This window comes from Mauremys mutica, chromosome 10 (genome assembly GCF_020497125.1).
Source record: "Mauremys mutica isolate MM-2020 ecotype Southern chromosome 10, ASM2049712v1, whole genome shotgun sequence".
Classification (NCBI taxonomy): Eukaryota; Metazoa; Chordata; order Testudines; family Geoemydidae; genus Mauremys; species Mauremys mutica.
In genome coordinates, this window is record NC_059081.1 from 18,254,178 (window position 1) to 18,271,611 (window position 17,434).

General features: G+C 41.2%; 1 protein-coding gene across 1 annotated transcript in view; it reads right to left on the minus strand.

Moving 5' to 3' along the window:
* Window positions 1-1,071: 1,071 nt before the first annotated feature.
* The window catches only part of LCT (lactase), a 34,174-nt gene continuing 17,811 nt past the window's right edge, over window positions 1,072-17,434 (minus strand). The window contains exons 8-17 of the mRNA XM_044978452.1: window positions 15,125-16,687; window positions 13,714-13,982; window positions 13,202-13,492; window positions 11,652-11,850; window positions 10,528-10,730; window positions 9,916-10,025; window positions 7,425-7,559; window positions 5,179-5,402; window positions 2,999-3,235; window positions 1,072-2,141 (exon numbers count right to left, since the gene is read on the minus strand). Coding sequence (XP_044834387.1) covers window positions 1,930-2,141; window positions 2,999-3,235; window positions 5,179-5,402; window positions 7,425-7,559; window positions 9,916-10,025; window positions 10,528-10,730; window positions 11,652-11,850; window positions 13,202-13,492; window positions 13,714-13,982; window positions 15,125-16,687 — 3,443 coding nt within the window. The 3' untranslated portion in view covers window positions 1,072-1,929. The remainder of the gene's footprint in view (window positions 2,142-2,998; window positions 3,236-5,178; window positions 5,403-7,424; window positions 7,560-9,915; window positions 10,026-10,527; window positions 10,731-11,651; window positions 11,851-13,201; window positions 13,493-13,713; window positions 13,983-15,124; window positions 16,688-17,434) is intronic.

Consider the following 17,434-nt stretch of genomic DNA (forward strand, 5'->3'; position numbering starts at 1 on the left):
ATAGGGGTTACAGAGTGTTCCTTTTATGTACACATTACAAAGAAAACTACACTTAATCCAGTGGATCGTGTGAAGTACGTCCCTTATTTCCCAGTGGCTTTTTGCTGTGGAGCTGCTTTAACCATCTAGAACAGGTTTGGCCGATTGCAGCTCCTGCTGGCTGCGGTTCATAGTCCCAGGCCAACGGGGGCAGCAGGAAGCTGCAGCCAGGACATCCCTCACCCATGAACCAGTGGGAGCTGCAATCAGTGTACCTGCTGATGCAACAGGTAAACAAAGTGGCCCAGCCCACCAGGGTGCTTACCCTGGCGAGCTGCGTGCCAGAGGTTGCTGACCCCTGATCTAGAATTTCAGGACTTACTTGCAGCTGCTAGAAGCAAAGAGTAACTCCAGGATACTGTGCTAGGTTGGTTCAAGGGGACAAGATCTGTCTCCCATTTTCTCCCAGGTAAAGTGGAACATTTAAGGGACTGTTGTGTTATTACTGTTTAGTACCATGAAGACATTTCCTTTGCCTAGAGCATTTACAATAGCTCCCATACAGTAGCTTTCCTTCAAACTCAGTGAGCTACAAAGTGGAGTTCTTAACAGCTACATGCAAGAGGAACGTGATCTACACCTAAGAATTGCTAAAGGTGTGATAAGTGTCTGCCCAAGTTTCATCATCATGCCTTTAGTTTAACCAGAGCAACTTCTATGTACAAACTCTTTTACAACTTACCTCTTTTGTGCTTAAACAAGTTCATTTGCATTACCTTCTCTTGTTTTACTTTGGACAGAGATGAAAATGCTGTTGCCCAAGAACTGTTAGTAGCCAGGCTTTAAGACTATTAGACAGCTTAATTTTTCTAATAAAAACAGAAAGGGACTCCAGCTGTAAATGATGGAATGTTTAATAAGGAGACAACCAACTTTGAATGAGTAGGGTGAGTGATGGAACCAAACACAGGAATTTAACATACAAAACTTGAAGTTTGGTTGTGGTAAGTATAGCAAATACATTTTTTAGATCTATGTAGGTGCTTAATACTACAAGTGATAAGTGCTAGTACAAAAACTCAGCAAGACCAATTCATTTTATCTAAAATTTTAATTTTTCTGTTGTCACATGGTTGTTCAAACCACAGTCTGTCCCTACTTTCTAATTTTACATTGTTGTCTTTAACAGCATTTAGAAACTTGGCATGTGAAAGTTAAGCACAGTAAGATGTAAATTACATCATCAGTCTAATCAACTTTTTGGAAAACTCTGACATTCCAGGACAATTTGTTGAATGCATTCCAATTTTGTAATAGTTTGAGCTTGTCTTTAAAATTTTACACAGTGTAAATCAAACTGGATATAGAGTTCATTTTGAAGACCTTTTCTAGACATGATCAAATGCTGTAATGCTAAATCAAAATAGCTACATACAAGGAAGTATGCTATGCTTGTGAGGGAGTATCTAGTGTTGCTTAACACTAGCAAATGTCACAGCAGCAGTGTCTTCCTCTAAACAAGAGAGACTTACATCCAGGATGAGGGGGACAGATGCTCAAGACCAGTGATCTTACCTGACAGCTTTTGTTGTTTCTAAATGTGTATTATCGTTTTGGAATATTGTACTAGTCAGTCAGTCATAGTGCCAACTAGCATTTGCCTTAAATTGGCTCAAGAAGAGATCTCCCTAAGTTCTTTAATTAGATAAAAAATGGTGAACAGCTTGCCAATGCTTAGTTTTGATTTAAAAATAGGTGTACATAAAAAAAGCTAACCAATTAGCACTTACATTAACTTAAGAGGTTCTTTCATCTGTTGTTCCTAGCTTAAACTATAACTATTTAACAGTAGCTAACAAGTACAGGTGGTATTGCGTGTCTGGTCCTTAAGAAGGGAACGTCTTTATGTTGCACACGCACATACTTAAAAAATGTATATTTTACTTAACTCTAGCCTGATGGTTTACTCACTCTTTTGGATAACTTGCCATATTTGTATGAAAAAAGAGCAAGTCCTAACACACCAATCACACCAAAAGCAAATAGAACATACAGTCCTATTTCTGCATTCAGTGAAGTTAAACTGAATCCTAAAAACTGTACTTTCCCACTGGACGCATTGTGCACAGACCCCATTGTGCTAGCAGTTGGTGTAGTAGTACCTGGGAAGACAAGAATTGAATATCATCAATACCTCTTTTTATGAACTACTTCATGTACACAACTATTTGATTTCTCCTCACTCATTCATAGCTCTTTGAGGGCAGCTAATCAGTATACTGTCTAACAACAGGTGGGGGAAGATAGGTTAGTAATTGGTCATTTTAATTTAAGACCATTCAAAAGGAAATTCACCCTTCTCTCTCTCTCTCAAAAAAAAAAGTTTATTAATCTAGCACCAATCATTAGATTATACAGCTTTTATGTTTACCTAACTCTCTGAAACCACTTCTGAATATTTTTTTCTGGTATTTTCAAAAGTTATTTTGTTGCACAGTCTTACCTTCACACTCTGCCATGCTTAGGCAGAGATCATTTTCTATTGGATAGGAAAGTGTTTCATTTAAAGAGTCTTACATTCTCCAAAGACTGCTAGATCCCTATGTTTTGAAAAGCATCACATACACCAAGGGTGCCATACAAGTATTACATACCCTTTAAGTTAGCGCAACTGGTTCTAGGGGTTTGGACCTAAACTCCTCTGTGGACTGAAATTCCTAGTTTTGACAATATTCTCAATCTGCAGCAAAAGTGTTTTTCTTCATTCATAAAAATGTAAAGTAATATTTGAAGGTGTATGCAGCAGCCACATGTAGTTCAACATAAGAAACATCAGTTCCCAGTGTATTCACCAATAATAGCTCAGTTAGCAACTACTGTAACTGAGTCCCTAATTTGGATTATGCTGGGGCTGTAGGGAATTCTACAAAGTAATGTACTTTATTACATAAACGTAGAAATCATTAGGATGCTCTTAGACATTAATATTAATCCCTATGTTCTATTTCTAGTTAGTTACCTTCAGGCTGTGGCTGGAGACACAAATGTGGTCCATTTGCTGGGTCTGGGAAGCCATTACATAGTATGATTGATGAATAATATTTTGAAGATTCTCTGGGAATTCTGGGCAGATTGGGATCAGTGTAGTTGATGTAATAGAAACCAAATTTTTCAGCAAAGCCTGTTGCCCATTCAAAGTTGTCCATCAGAGACCATGCAGTGTAGCCTCGGAGATCAACACCATCAAGTACAACAGCTGTTGAAATGCACCAAATGTGAAAGCATGATCATGTAGGTATTAAACATAATAGATGATAAGCCTTAAAATAAGTTAATCTTGGCATCTGTCAATATGGAAGACAATTCAGTATGCTACCAAAGTGATATGCATAGCACATTGCCAACCTTCACTTGGTAAATAAGCACCCTGACTTTCACAATAAGCCAAAAATCAAGCTAGTCCCATTTCAAAACAAGCCAATCCCTAAGAACGCCAACACTCTATGTGACTAGATCCCTCCGGCATGCTGTCTGGGGCTGTGGTGGGCCCACTGTGCACCCCTGACTCTCTCCCCACATTGGCTCCTGGCAAGCAGGGGCAATCAAAAAAAAAGAAGCTTCAAGCCAATTAAGCCAAAACCAAGCCCAATTTCTGCATTTTTTCCACTGGTTTGGCATATCTGATCATAGTGTTGGAGGAATTAGTTACCTTATATACCCAGGTTTCATACCTCAACCCAACCTTATTCTAGTTCAGAACTAGCCGTTAAAGGGAAATCCTTATTTCATTCACTTTATCTTTTGTGTGTAATTTAGGAATTGAACCGTAGTCTGATGGCTGGTATCTTGTGCTCCAGAATCTAAGCTGTCAGTTAAAAAAAAAAAGTGAAGCTTTCAGACTGTGAAGAAAGCCTTCACATTGCAGTGTATAAACCGCTCCTGTGATATCTCCCAATAAAGAGGAGATATGATCATGTTTTGAATAGCTGCATGATCTTCCATCAGTACTCTCATCTGGGCATGTCTAAGGCAGTATTGCCATCTCTCACACTATTTTCACAGTTGATGAGCCCTTGCTCCCATTGAAAAATTAACCCTGGTGGAAGCCAGCAGAGTTCCTCCCCCTCTGCCCGGTGTTCTCACAGGAAGGGAAGAGGGAACAAAGAGTCCAGCATGGTTCTGCTCCCTCCTGTGAGCAATTAAACAGGACAGGGAAGGGATCGAGGGTACCCTGCTACAACTTCCCAATCCTGAGACAGAGGAATGAAGAACCCCAGGAGGAATAAAACGGGGGACAGAATTAATTGCTGGGCAGGGGACAGGCAGATGCTGGGGTGAGAAATCCTGGAGCAGGAGCCAAAATCATCTTGCCCAATAGATTTAGTTTTCACACAAATACTGGGGATGGGCAGGAGGAGTTTAACAAAATCAAAACATACCAAAAAACACAATATGGTCTTTTAAAATCTCAGGATTTATGATCTCTTTAGGTTAGCAGTGCTAAAGTGGGCACAGCTTGGAAGAATACCACTTCACCACCACCACCCAGTTACCCACTGCTGTAACTAACATGAAACAACGGCAGGTAGTACTGACAATAGGCTGGTATATGTTTACACAGATGAGGTATTAAATAGCAACATGACGACTGATCTTAATTCTCATCAAACCATTCTTTGAGCAGACAGTTGAACCATAAGCTACTGTGAACAACAGTTCTGAATGGCAAAGCGAACTGTCACAATAGATGAGAGTCTGAACAAGGGTCTGCCTCACTGAAGACCACTGGAGGCTAGGTACACTGCAGCAGTAATGCAGATACATGGTGTAGTTGATGGTGCTGGTCTCAGACACAGCAACGCTTAGTGCTCCATCAGGGAAACCTGAACAAAAGGACGAGCTCTCTCTGCAGCTGTGATTAGGTACATCATAGGCAAACAGAGTATGATGCAACATACGGGGGCAAAGAACAAAAGTCTAGAATTAGGTGGCAAGTGTTTGAAGTTATTGGTCTTAATTCTGTACTGAGTCAATGGCCCCTAGTATTTGGCCTCTGCCAGCACAGGAGACTGGGACTGCTGAGAGACAAGACCCAAGAACCTTCATGATGCCAGTGTTACTTGAACTAAGAACAAGCACTACGTTATAAGTTTCCTGGTAAAATGTGAAAGCATAGTTCTGATCAGAAGGAACCGGTACCTTTTAATGCTTCATTAATGTAACTCTTGTAGTAGTGTATTCGCCAAGTGTCATTGAGGCCTAGGTCTCCACGTTCAGAAATCCCATTCTCAGTAACGTAAATTGGAGGGTTATCATACTCTTCTTTTATCCACCTCAGGATCTTTCTGAAGCCAAAGGGGGTCACCTTTAACCAGAAGGAACCAGAGCCCAGCCAGCTCCGGTCTGTTACTGAAGCTACCCCCCTGTGGATGAGAATCAGAATGTAACAATAATAAAACACCTTATTCTGCCAACTCCCACAGCTTAGGTCAAGAATCAAATTGTACATTATTATTTATTACAGCAGTGCCTAGAGGTTCCAGTCAGGGCTTTGTGCTAGGCCCTGTACAGACAGACAGTTCCTTCCCTGAAGAGCTTACTGTCGCAGAGTCAACAGTATATGCTCTATAGAAGTGCCTGGGATAACTTCATGAACAAGAAATATTAACAGATCACATGAATGGCTGCCCGACAAATTCTACCCTTCAACTTCTGGGTCTTTGGGACTGAAGTAACAGAAGCAGCAATAAGACTGAAGCTGGCAGTCATCACCAAGACCTTCCCATGGTGGAGGAGAATGTTCAGGGAATCAGGGAAATTAGGCAGCACATAGAAGGGAGAAGAGACCGAGGCAGCATTGGCAAGACAGCAGAAACGAAAGGAAGCAGGGAACTGAGTAGCATTTGGAGGTTGAGAGAACCACCGGGGGCAGGGAAGGAAAGGAGCCTGAGGGGAGAGAGGAACAGAGCAAATTATTTTTGTTTTTAAAAAAAAAATGGGGGGAGGGAGAATATGGAGGTGAAATAAAAACCTAAAAGAATTGTCTTGCAAAAGGTGGGACAAAGAACAAAATTTAATTAAAGACAGTAACACAAATAACTTTCCTCGAGCATTACTTTTCCCCAGGTAAGCAGTTGCTGGGGTGGCCTTGAGAATGAGGTGTGATCTGATTGGGTGTGGGGAAGTGAACCTCACTAATCTATTAAGATGTGGTTCACCTTGAAAGAGCCTCACAGCCACTGGCTTAAGCTATGTCAAAAACTAACCCTAACCCTAAAATAACGCAGGTTCTAACATGTATAGCTAAATACTTTAGCACCTCCAAGAGAGCGTGTACGTTCAATCCTGCATTCCTTGTGCATCAATGGCAATTTTGGGGATGCAAACAATACATGACTGAGTCCATAGTGTATATAGTTTTTGGTTAAAATTACAGAAGGGTTCAAGTTTCAAAGATATGGGCAGGTTTCAGAGAGCTACTGAGTTCAAGGCAGTTTCTATGTACAACCGATAAAACTCAAAAAAAGCAAAAAAAGAGACAAAATACAGAGAGTACAAATGTGAAAGATTTTTTCAGCAGGCCTTTAAATCATTTGTGGAGGATGCTTGTGAGCTCTAAAGATCCCTCCCCTCTTTGTGATGTGTCCCCATCCTCATACTTGCTTGTTGAGAGCTCTTCCCAAGTCCAGTTTGATATAGTTTAAGGCAGTGGTTAATATTTTCACTGATACTGGTAATTCATTTTCCCCTCCATGTATGTAGATAACCAACTCTCACTGAAGTTATGGGAATTATCTACAAACTCTCTCCATACACTGATGACAAAACAGCTATTTATGTGGGACCATACGTGGAGAGGAAAATTACCAGTATTTCCCCCTCCTATAAACCAAAAAAGTTGTTAAAAGCAGCCCGTATTTGCTAATTATTAAATACAAAACTAGGCCAGATGGTTATTTTAATATTAAAATAAAGAAGCTTTATGTATGTTTAGTATTTAAGTTGTTTCACCCTTAAAGCTTCACATTGTAGTTGGTACACAAATTCCATTACGACAAACACACATTTAAAAAAGACAACTATTAAGTATCTAGAAGCCAGTATAGTCTGCCATCTTAAAAGCCAGAGTATATAAAGATACCATTTTTATATCAACTTCTGACAAACACATTTTCCTTTATTACTGGTTCTGTTCTTAACTGTGCTTGCTAAAAATTCAGTGTCATAAGCTTGTGATGCAAGGGCAGCAAGTATCACATTTATTCCCTGAATTTTGGACAGCACCCAAACTTCTGACTCAGTGAATATTTTACTAGCCCAAGTCTTGGGTGTCTAAAAGTCCAAGAGCTTGCCAAGTTAATTTTTAATGTTTAAACATTGATCATATTGGCACAGGCTCTAGTTTGACTGTGTTATTTGACTATAACTTTATGCTTATGTCTTACCTATCAGCATCGTAGGATGAGATGGCAGAAGCATAGTTTAAGTTGAATGCCAATATTGTGGTATAATGATTGAAACCAAAGAAATCAAATGTGCCTTTAATTCTCTGCTTTTCACTTTCAGTAAATTCTGGGAGTCTGTATTAAAAGGGAAAAACAAGAAAAAGACTAAAATTCCTTTTACTGGGAAATGTTTAAAGGATTGACCACAAAACAAATCTCTTTTCCTTTTTAAAAACAAGTAAGTTTCAGAAAAAAACTGAATTCCCCTAAAGAAACTACATACCTGTTAGAATGTTAACAATAATAATGAGAAATAATTGAACTTACACAGCCCACTGTGATTGTGAAAAGTGCTTTATGGACACAAATTTATTCAACCTAAAAACCTCTGGTGTAAGCATCATAATACCCATTGTATTGACCTGAATACTGAGAGACTTCCCCAAAGTGGGACAGTGGCAGAAATGGAACTTGAACACAAGAATATTGACAGCCAACCAGCTGCTCCAACCATTAGAACACACTCCTTCCCGAGCTGGGACCAGAACTCAAGTATTAATGCACTACCAATCACCAAACCACTCCTTTTCCAGAGCATGCTAAGCAATTTCTTCAAGACCACATTTTATCAAACATTCCTTTACCTTTTCAGAGGTAAATGATCAGAAATACTGCACAGCTCAAGAGCACAGCTCTGCCAGTTTCACTACACCATGCTATGAAAGTGAAGAGGATTCACTATTTGGCCAGGGTATAGCCAGACTCTGTGAAAGGGAAGGTGATCTGCAGCACAGAAGTTTGATGTTGCTCCCAACATCTCATGATAAAGCTGTGATAGCACAATGGAATGATGTACCCTCTGGCCAGACCGGTGCCTTTGAATTAAGTTTCTTGAGTTGCCAGGCTTCAATTTTTCACAGCTGATCAATATAACATACCATTTTTAAGAGCAGTTGAAAGCAACACTCAATGCATCTGTATAGGAGAATTAGGTCTTCCACTGCAGAGCATCCAGTGTACAATTTTGAGCTGCCTGTTTGTGCCATTACCCCAAAGAAACTCTTGAAGAAAGTGATTTTACAGAAGTTCATTGTTTGCAAATGAGATGTGCAGAAATAGTTTTAACATTATACCCAAAAGCAAAAGAGAACTTTCTACAGCAACTCCTATAGATGTATTTAATTAAGATAATAAATTCATTTGTCCCAAATCCTCTCCATTTGCTCATTTAAAAGAGTAACAGATTGAATTTACATAGGTCAGAAATCAAGTAGGTAAAATACTCTACACAAAACAGGTCAGACTTAATCCTGTGTACAGACAGTGAGCACTTTTTTATACAACTTTATTTGGTGGTCTTGAAAAATGGATTGAGCTACACCAGTGAGTTGGTGCAAGCAGGAAGGGACTGACCCTGACAAAGCTTTCCTCCTTAAAGTAGACAAGATGGGTAAATTAATATCATCTGTTGGCGAGAGAGACAAGCATTCGAGCCACACAGAGCTCTTCTTCAGGTCTGGGAAAGGTATTCGGAGCACCACAGCCAGGGCCAGCTTCAGCAAGTGCAGGGCCCGATTCGTACTCACCTGGCAGCGCTCCGGGTCTTCGGTGGCACTTCAGTAGCGGGTCCTTCACTCGCTCCAGGTCTTTGGCAGCACTCAAGGACCCGCCACCGAAGACCCAAGCGAGTGAAGGACCCGCCGCTGAAGACCCGGAGTGCCGTCAGGTGAGTAAAAATTAAAAAGGCACCGGCGTGGGGCCCTCTTAGGAGTGGGGCCCAATTCGGGGGAATCGGGTGAATCGGCCTAAAGCTGGCCCTGACCACAGCTAAATGCAAGATAGAGCAGATTGTTTAGCATAAGTAGCTAGCACATATTCTAAGGGACCATTCCAGGTAGAGTGGCCAGTTAACACCACTGCAGTCATATGACAAAAAGAGGGGTTACAGGTTGTTAGGGGCATTCTTCACATCTTGGACAGCAAACAAACGAAAATATTATTGCTAGAGTTAAGGTTTCAAACCACTGCTAGGTAACTGCTGGACTGTATAGTAAAGAAGATGTGAGTCACTACAGATTAGGAGGCAATGCTGGGATCCCACCACTGCAGAACTAAGCAGGCTAGAGAATGTTCCTTGGCCTAACCAGGTTTATTTTCAAGGGGAAATGATTCATACGGTTTATCATCATAACCCTGAATCCCAATTCGTTATCCTCCCCATCCTTTCATAATAAATATGACACTCAGAAGGTAGTTTGTCTGCTGAGTTTTACTGGCACTGCACCTGAGTTACAGCGAGGCCACTGTTTTAACCACTGTAACATAATACCTCAGGAGTAAGGGTCACTGCAAATTTATCATAACTACTTCACCCCAGCTTTGAAATAATCATGAATATTTACTAGCCCACACACACATCCTTAGCAGGACAGTGGAATTTTACAAGGTGGAAGTTACCGTATTTGCTCATGTCTTGTTACCAGGCGCTTACCGTGATGTGCTCAGCCCTTGGGCCAGGCTGCGCTCCCGTATCCTCGTTTTCATCACTTCATTGTAATCCCCGTTTTTGAAAATGGGATGAGCAAACCAACCACCGTAAAACTAAGCCAAGAAAACAAGAAAGGGGTTGAGGGGTTAAATAACACATCTCCAACTGAATGCCATGCAAGAATTTGAACTAATTCTACTAGCCAATGGCAAAATTTGTGCCATACCATTTATCAGCAACTTTAAATGAATGAGCAAACAGAGATGCAGGGAAGTGCCTTACGTTATCAGTAAGAACAGCAAGGCTGTGTTGCTGTATTTCTATTTTGGCTCTTCTCTGCTGCTTACTGTATAACTGCTCTGCTACAGGGTGTTATCAAGGAGAGGATGGGTGTCCCTGGGAGACAAAAATCTTAAGGAGGGTCTACACAATTAAAACTATTGGTACATGAAAAAGATATTGAGACCCTCAATGTTAGGCTTGGTTCACTGCAACAATCTGCTAGAAAATGGCAAGGCAGCAATCCAGGTCAAGGCATCTCTGCATCATAGTAACCACGGGATTAGGAAAATGGGAGAAAGAGCAGAGGGTGTATTAGTGAGATCTCCTGTGTACCTGCACATATCGCCTCGCAGCGTCAATATCTTCCTGCTTGTCAGGGTTTCTTGGCTCAGCCCAGTCAGAGCTAATGGTAATGGAGATTAATCCTCCTTGTTTAGGACGGTAGGTTTCATTGTACAGATGCCAGACTTCAGCATGGGCCTTTATTAAGTTATGCCCTACTATATAAGGAGCTTTACCTGGTCTAGCAAAGATTCCTGAAGAAAGCAACACATGAGGTAAGACAGGACTGCTCCCACAACCAGGCCTGCCGTTTCCAGCAGAGTAACACAAAAAGAACAACTAGAACTGCCAGTAAAAGAAGAAACACCATCTCATCTGGCACCACAGGGGCCAAACTGCAGGGCAGAGGGGTCCAGAACAACATACAGAGAGAATCTCTTGCCATAGGATTGAGGGAACTTTTCCCTTCCTGGAGATCCATGATGTGGGGAAGCTGCATGTCTGAAATCTCCCATTAGGGGATGACTTCAAGGATGTGATGTGTGAGTACTGCAGGGTTCCATACCTCATATGCAGGTGTTTCCACAGAAGGTACTGTATGGTCCTGTCTGGATAATTATATAGCCCTCCATACTCTAGTATTAGGGTGACCAGATGTCCCAATTTTATAGGGACAGTCCCAACATTCAAGGCTTTGTCTTATATAGGCGCCTGTTACCCCCACCTCAATTTTTCAGACTTGCTATCTGATCACCCTATCTAGTACTCAGCACCTCACAGATTTTATCCTTGCAATGCCCCTATTAAGTAAAACCTTTATAAAAAATTTTTATAAAACCTGTGTGTTTTCTGCATACACATTTGATTGTCCACTAGTAATTCACATTGTCATTTCCCAAACTGATATGTTGCAGAAGGAATGTTTTATTAAAAGTTCTTTGGAAACTCCCAGTATAAACTAACTCCATTTTACAGCTAAGGAACTGAAGCAGAGAGACATAAAAGTGATTTGCCCAAGGTCACAAAGAAAGTCTGTGGCAGACCCTGGAATTGAACTCAGACCTTTGAGTCCCAATCCAGTGCCTTAACCATAAAATCATCCTTTGTCTCCTGATTAACCATGAACTTGCTTCTTACTCACACTGGAGAACACAGCTTAAAGACAGTAGCCATACCTGGAGCAGACGTGCCATAGCCATAGCCAAGATTTGCGATTATATAGGGTTCATTGAGGGTTAGCCAAAATTTCACTTTATCTCCCAGCCTCTGGAAAAGTAACTCAGCATATTCTTTAAATCTCTGAACTATAGTTTCATTCTCCCACCCTCCAACGTTCTGCAGGGCCTGGGGGAGGTCCCAGTGGTAAATGGTTACCTATGTAGAGAGATGGGTTACAAACATCACTAGTTACTTTATGAGATAACCACTGATTCACTCTCATTCATGAAGAAATGGACAAGGAACATGACGTTACTTACGGAAGCCTGCATTATCATCACATGACTATCACTGACTGATAGGCATTTACATTGTTTAGTATCATAAAGGGAATCTCCCGAAGCCTGTATTGTGCGCAGCCCAATACAGTGGTCACTAATACACACAAATACTACTACTCATTACTTCTACAGTCTTTTCAGACACTGGTAAAAATCCAGCCCTGGAGATGCATCTATTTGTGCCAGGTTTGGATTTGATCCTTAATGTAATCAATAGTCACAACAGCCCAGCGATGGACCCAAGTGGATGAACTGTTGTCAAAGCAAGCTAAAATTAGAATCTGGTACCTCCCCTCCCTGCACCCACCCAATGCAAGACAGTGAATTGATAGCCCTATAAATGTAGCGATTTTTTTAAAAAGACACCCAAGATTCCCTGAGCATCAAGCATCTCTTCTCAGCCCCACATTTCACACCACAAAGGACTGCAGCTGGGAAAACCTCTTTACCCTTTTAAATAAAATTCCTATTTTTTTTCTAGGCTGAGACATTCAGGTGCTTCACGTTTGAAGGGGAAAATAAACTTTGATTTGGTTATTTACAAAGATAGAGGCCAATCCTGCAAGACTTCTGAACAACCGCAACTCCCCCTGAAGTCCATAAAAACTGAGAGTTCAGCAAGAGGACTCAGGGACGACTGCACATGGCAATTTGAGAAAATGAAAAATTTTATTTTTGGTATCAAATTGTTATTAACAGCTTTTTATGGGATTCACAGTCCCAAGCATCTTTATTTGCTGCAGTGAAGATTGAAGTTAGGTATTAGGTAAAATGTTCCAACTAAAAGGGTAAATAAGAACTGGAATAGGTTACCTAGGGAATCCCCCACGCTTGAGGTTTTTAAGAAAAGGTTAGACAAACAGCTGACAGGGTAGCCTAAGTGTACTTAATCCTGCCTCAGCATGGGGGCCTGGACAAGATGACCTCTTGAGGTGACTTCACCTAACAGAATTATAAAAATGTAGGGCTGGAAAGTCTGTACCGTATTACAGGTGTAAAGTCACATGCATAAAAAAAGCCCAATATGGCTGAAAAACTGAAAAATTGGATGGTAACAGACTACAAATACCAATGGTGATTGAACCTGGTAATATTCTAAACAAAAAGACCTCTCAACCATGCTAGTAGCTGTGTCCATTGCTTCACACTGACAACAGACATTCTAGGCTTCAAAATGACACACAGGCAGTGGCAATCCTGAAATCTTCTTATATATAGATGTTTACCTGAGGTTTAATATTAGATGCAAGGAGAGCATCAATAAGCCTCTCATAATAGTTTAATCCAGCTTCATTTACATGCTTTGTAGTTCCATCTGGGAGAACACGGGGCCAGGAGATTGAAAAGCGATAGTGAGAGACTTGGAGAGCTCTCAGACAAGCCAAGTCCTTCTCAAGCTTGTGGTAGCTGTCACAAGCTACATCTGCATTTTCATCATTGCTAATTTTCAAGGGAGTATGAGCAAACTGGTCCCAAATGCTAAGTCCTTTCCCATCTGCTCTCCAGGCTCCTTCAATCTATAATTATATAAAAACAAGTTATCTCTTGATTTTTGAAGTTAAATTCCCATTTTAGGACATACTTTATTCTTAAGTGTCTTTGCGTTCCCCCAGTCTGATATTAGCTATTATAAGCTCCTCCTATTTTACTAAATCCCAGTTTTATAAAAGCTTTGAGTGTCCTCTGAAACAATCAATTGTTCACTGGTAATGTACAGATGACATTATGATCTCCTAACCTGATATGCTGCGGTTGCTACGCTCCATGAAAAATTCTTTGGAAATTCCCCATATAAAAACTCATCCTCTTTTGGTAATGGGATCCCGTTGTTACGTATGACTTCAGCATAGTACACAGCAGAGCGTTTGGGAGTCCTTGGCCTGTTGGGATTTTCAAAATCAACCTGGTGCAGTCCAAACCTGGCACTGTAACCATGCAACCATTCAAAGTTATCCATGAGAGACCAAGCAAGGTATCCTCGAAGATTAACACCATCCAACTTGTAGGCTGAAAATATTTAAAAAAACAAAACAAAACAGTTGCTTGGATAACATACGTGATAGAACAGTATCAGTGAAGTATCCTAATGTAAACTACAAGGTATTGCAAAGGATTCATGTGTGAACACGAACACTTGATGAATCATACACCCCTTCAGGAAGTGGGACAGAAGCCATCCTCAAGCTAAAGGAGACCTTCCTTAGCTAGTATCTTTAGAAACATCCCTTACTATTTGGGTGGGCTAGTCCCTAGAGGGCAATATCATCTATGCAAAGTCAGTACATTACACTGGCATTATCAGAAGATAATGAAGGCTCCAATGTCTTTTCTGTTTGTTCTAGTTTAGAGATGGGAGAGGAAAAAAAGACAAAACCCTGAATCTGAACACCCTTAAAGTTTCTCTCAAAGTCCAGAGCTGAGTTTCATGGCGCAGCGTCATCTCTAGTTTAGTTACCTCAGTTAAAATCATCATCAACTCCCCTTTTCCCCATTAAGGCCTGCGTGTAGAAAAATCAAGGCTCCATGCCCCAGATCCATAAGGCTGCACTAAACGATGCCTAGCTGCAGCAGTTCCCCAAGGGTCCGTTGTAGAGCCAGTGGTTCAGTATTTTTTAAGACAATTCCCCTTCTCCTCTGACGCTCTTAGCTACGGGGCCTGGGGTGGTACAGGCTGGCTCTTCCACACCTGGAGAGTCCCCCAAACCATGGAAATCCCCAACATGCTGTTTAAGCTAACTTTGCAGCTCATGGAAGGGACAACGAAAGTGAAAGCTTCCTAATTCAGAACCACCATTGGATGGTAATTGCTAGCTATTCGGGCCTGACCAATATATCCATCCAGAAGCATCAGCCAGCGTGGCATAAGAGAAGGGAAAGAAGGGTAAATGAACGAGAAGGGAAGGTGAGCATAAAGGAGCTGAGAAAGCTCAATTTTTATTTGTAAAACTATTTGGAGGGTGACCTCCAATTTAGACCTGGCAAGCTGCACATCTCAGTCTAAGCATCTTCAGGTCCTGATGCGTTAGGGAAGACAAGGGATGCTTATCTTTTAAAAGGCATTCCTCACTGGGAGAAAAAGCAGGCCTGGAGCCCATGATGGTGGAAATCTTTCATCATCATGCTAGCACTAATGTAAATAACCCCAATACCTTTCAGAGCTTCATCGATGTATGTTTTGTAGTAAAATATCCGGTTAGTGTCATCAACGTCAGATTTGGTCTGTGTTCCCACCCCATTTTCAGTTACGTAAATTGGGGGATTGCCATATTCCTCTTTAATCCAATTCAGCAGCCTCCTGAGACCCCAGGCTACAGGTCTCATTTCTGTAAGTGCTGAGGTAGGCCAGGATGAATCAACCTCCTCCAATCGCTCCTGGTCATCCTCATAAGAGAATGGTTTTAGCTTGGTGGTCTTATGCTTTATAATTTTGGAGGTGTAGGTGTTGAAACAGAAGACGTCAGCTGTGCCCCTGATGTATTCTCTCTCCTCCGCCGTGAAAGCTGGCAGACGGGAGGATGGCAAGTTCTGTAGCTCACTCCTGTTCCCTATTGTCCACTTCATGGCCTCTGGGTAGTCCCCGTTTTTGAAAATTGGGTGTGCGAACCACCCTAGAGCAAACTGCAGATAGCGATCTGCTGCTTCCACATCTCTGGGATCATCCAGTGTCTTTGGTTCAACCCACTCAGTACTGAGGCTCAAAGAAATAACCCCTTTCTGACTTACTCTGTATTTACGGTCATACATATGGTAAACCTTGGCGTGAGCTTTTAGTAACGTGTGTGTAATCTTATAGGGAGTGTGACCTGGATTATCCTTCACATTTGGTGGAAGATCTCCTACCCCATATCCAGCCCATGCAATGACGAAGGGTTCATTAAAGGTCATCCAAAATTTCACTCTGTCTCCAAAAGTCTGGAAACAGAAGTCTGCAAAACTATCAAAAAGTTCAATCAACAAATCGTTCTCCCAGCCACCAATGTCCTGGAGAGCCTGAGGCAGATCCCAGTGGTACAGAGTGACCATAGGAGTGATATTTCTTGCAGTCAAACCATTGATAAGTCGGTTGTAATAATCAACCCCGTGGCTATTTATGGAATCATTTCTTCCACTAGGAAAAATGCGAGGCCAAGACAGAGAGAAGCGATAGCTCTTTACCCTTAAAGCTGTCAGCATGTAAAGATCTGCAGCTAGTTTGTTGTAGCTATCACAAGCTATATCTCCAGTCTCATTATTTTTTATGTTCCCTGGGACGTGGGTGAAGTTATCCCAAATGCTAGGCCCTTTGCCATCCTCATCCCAACCTCCTTCAATCTGGTAGGCAGAGGAGGACACGCCCCACGTAAAATCATCTGGGAAGGTTCCATAGAAGTACATGTCCCTTTCAAACTTAGTTTGGGGTGAGAATTTTTCCCAAACAACCTTTGCCTTTGAAGGTACGTCAGACGCTGGTAAACTGAGTAACCTTGGTGGTGGGGGTGAATCACACGTCAGTGACTGAAGAGATCTGTCCATGACTTCTTTGGGGAAACCATTCTTTTCAATAACACTGGAGAAGAAATATGCTGACTCCTTTGGTGTCCTTTGTCTGTTGCCATCTTCAAAATTCACATGATGTAGTCCAAATAGTTGACTGTAACCCATTGGGCCTTCAAAGCCATCAATCAGGGATCGGGCAATATATGTCCGAACATCAACTGCATCTAGCTTTATAGCTGTTAAAATACAATAGAGAAATACGTTAGACTTTGAATATTTTTATGGACAATGGGCAATATTACACAAAGGAACAAACAAGGATACAGTGACACACCCAAGGATGCATTGTGAGGCTAAAGAAAAGTATCTCATGTATCCGAGACCACCAGTAACCATAACACATTGTAATCAATCTCTGTACTGTGCAGTATTGTCAGTATTGTCATCTATGTCAATATATATTGCGTGGAGGACAGAATCTAGGATCTTTTGAGTCCAAAAAATCTGGCCCATCTGGCACCTGTTAGTTACAGGACTTCTTTTTATAAAGCAACCACTAGGAGGCAGTGATAAATGCACTCACTATCCTGTATTTTTATAATACTTAGAGCATGCTGATTTTTTTAGTAGTTGTTTTTAGAAATACAAAATATTAATTTTTTAAAAAATATTTTGGTTTTTTTTTTTTTTTAATTTGGAGATGCACTTGCTCAAAGAAAAGGAACTGTGTTAATATTGTGAATATGTTTCCCCTAGCTCTTTTCCTTTTTTATTTAAGAAAAACCTCAAGTCTCCCTGGCTGAGCATTTCCAGGGCTGTAATCTATAACTTGTTTATCACTGAAAACGATGATTGGCAAGGCACAATTTGTTGTACTTACAAGAGGTGGGAGGGAGAAAAATCAAATTAGTTTTCTATGTGCATAGATGTAGATAGTTTCAAAACTCAGCTATAAGCTGGCCCAACAACCTAGTCATGGTGAG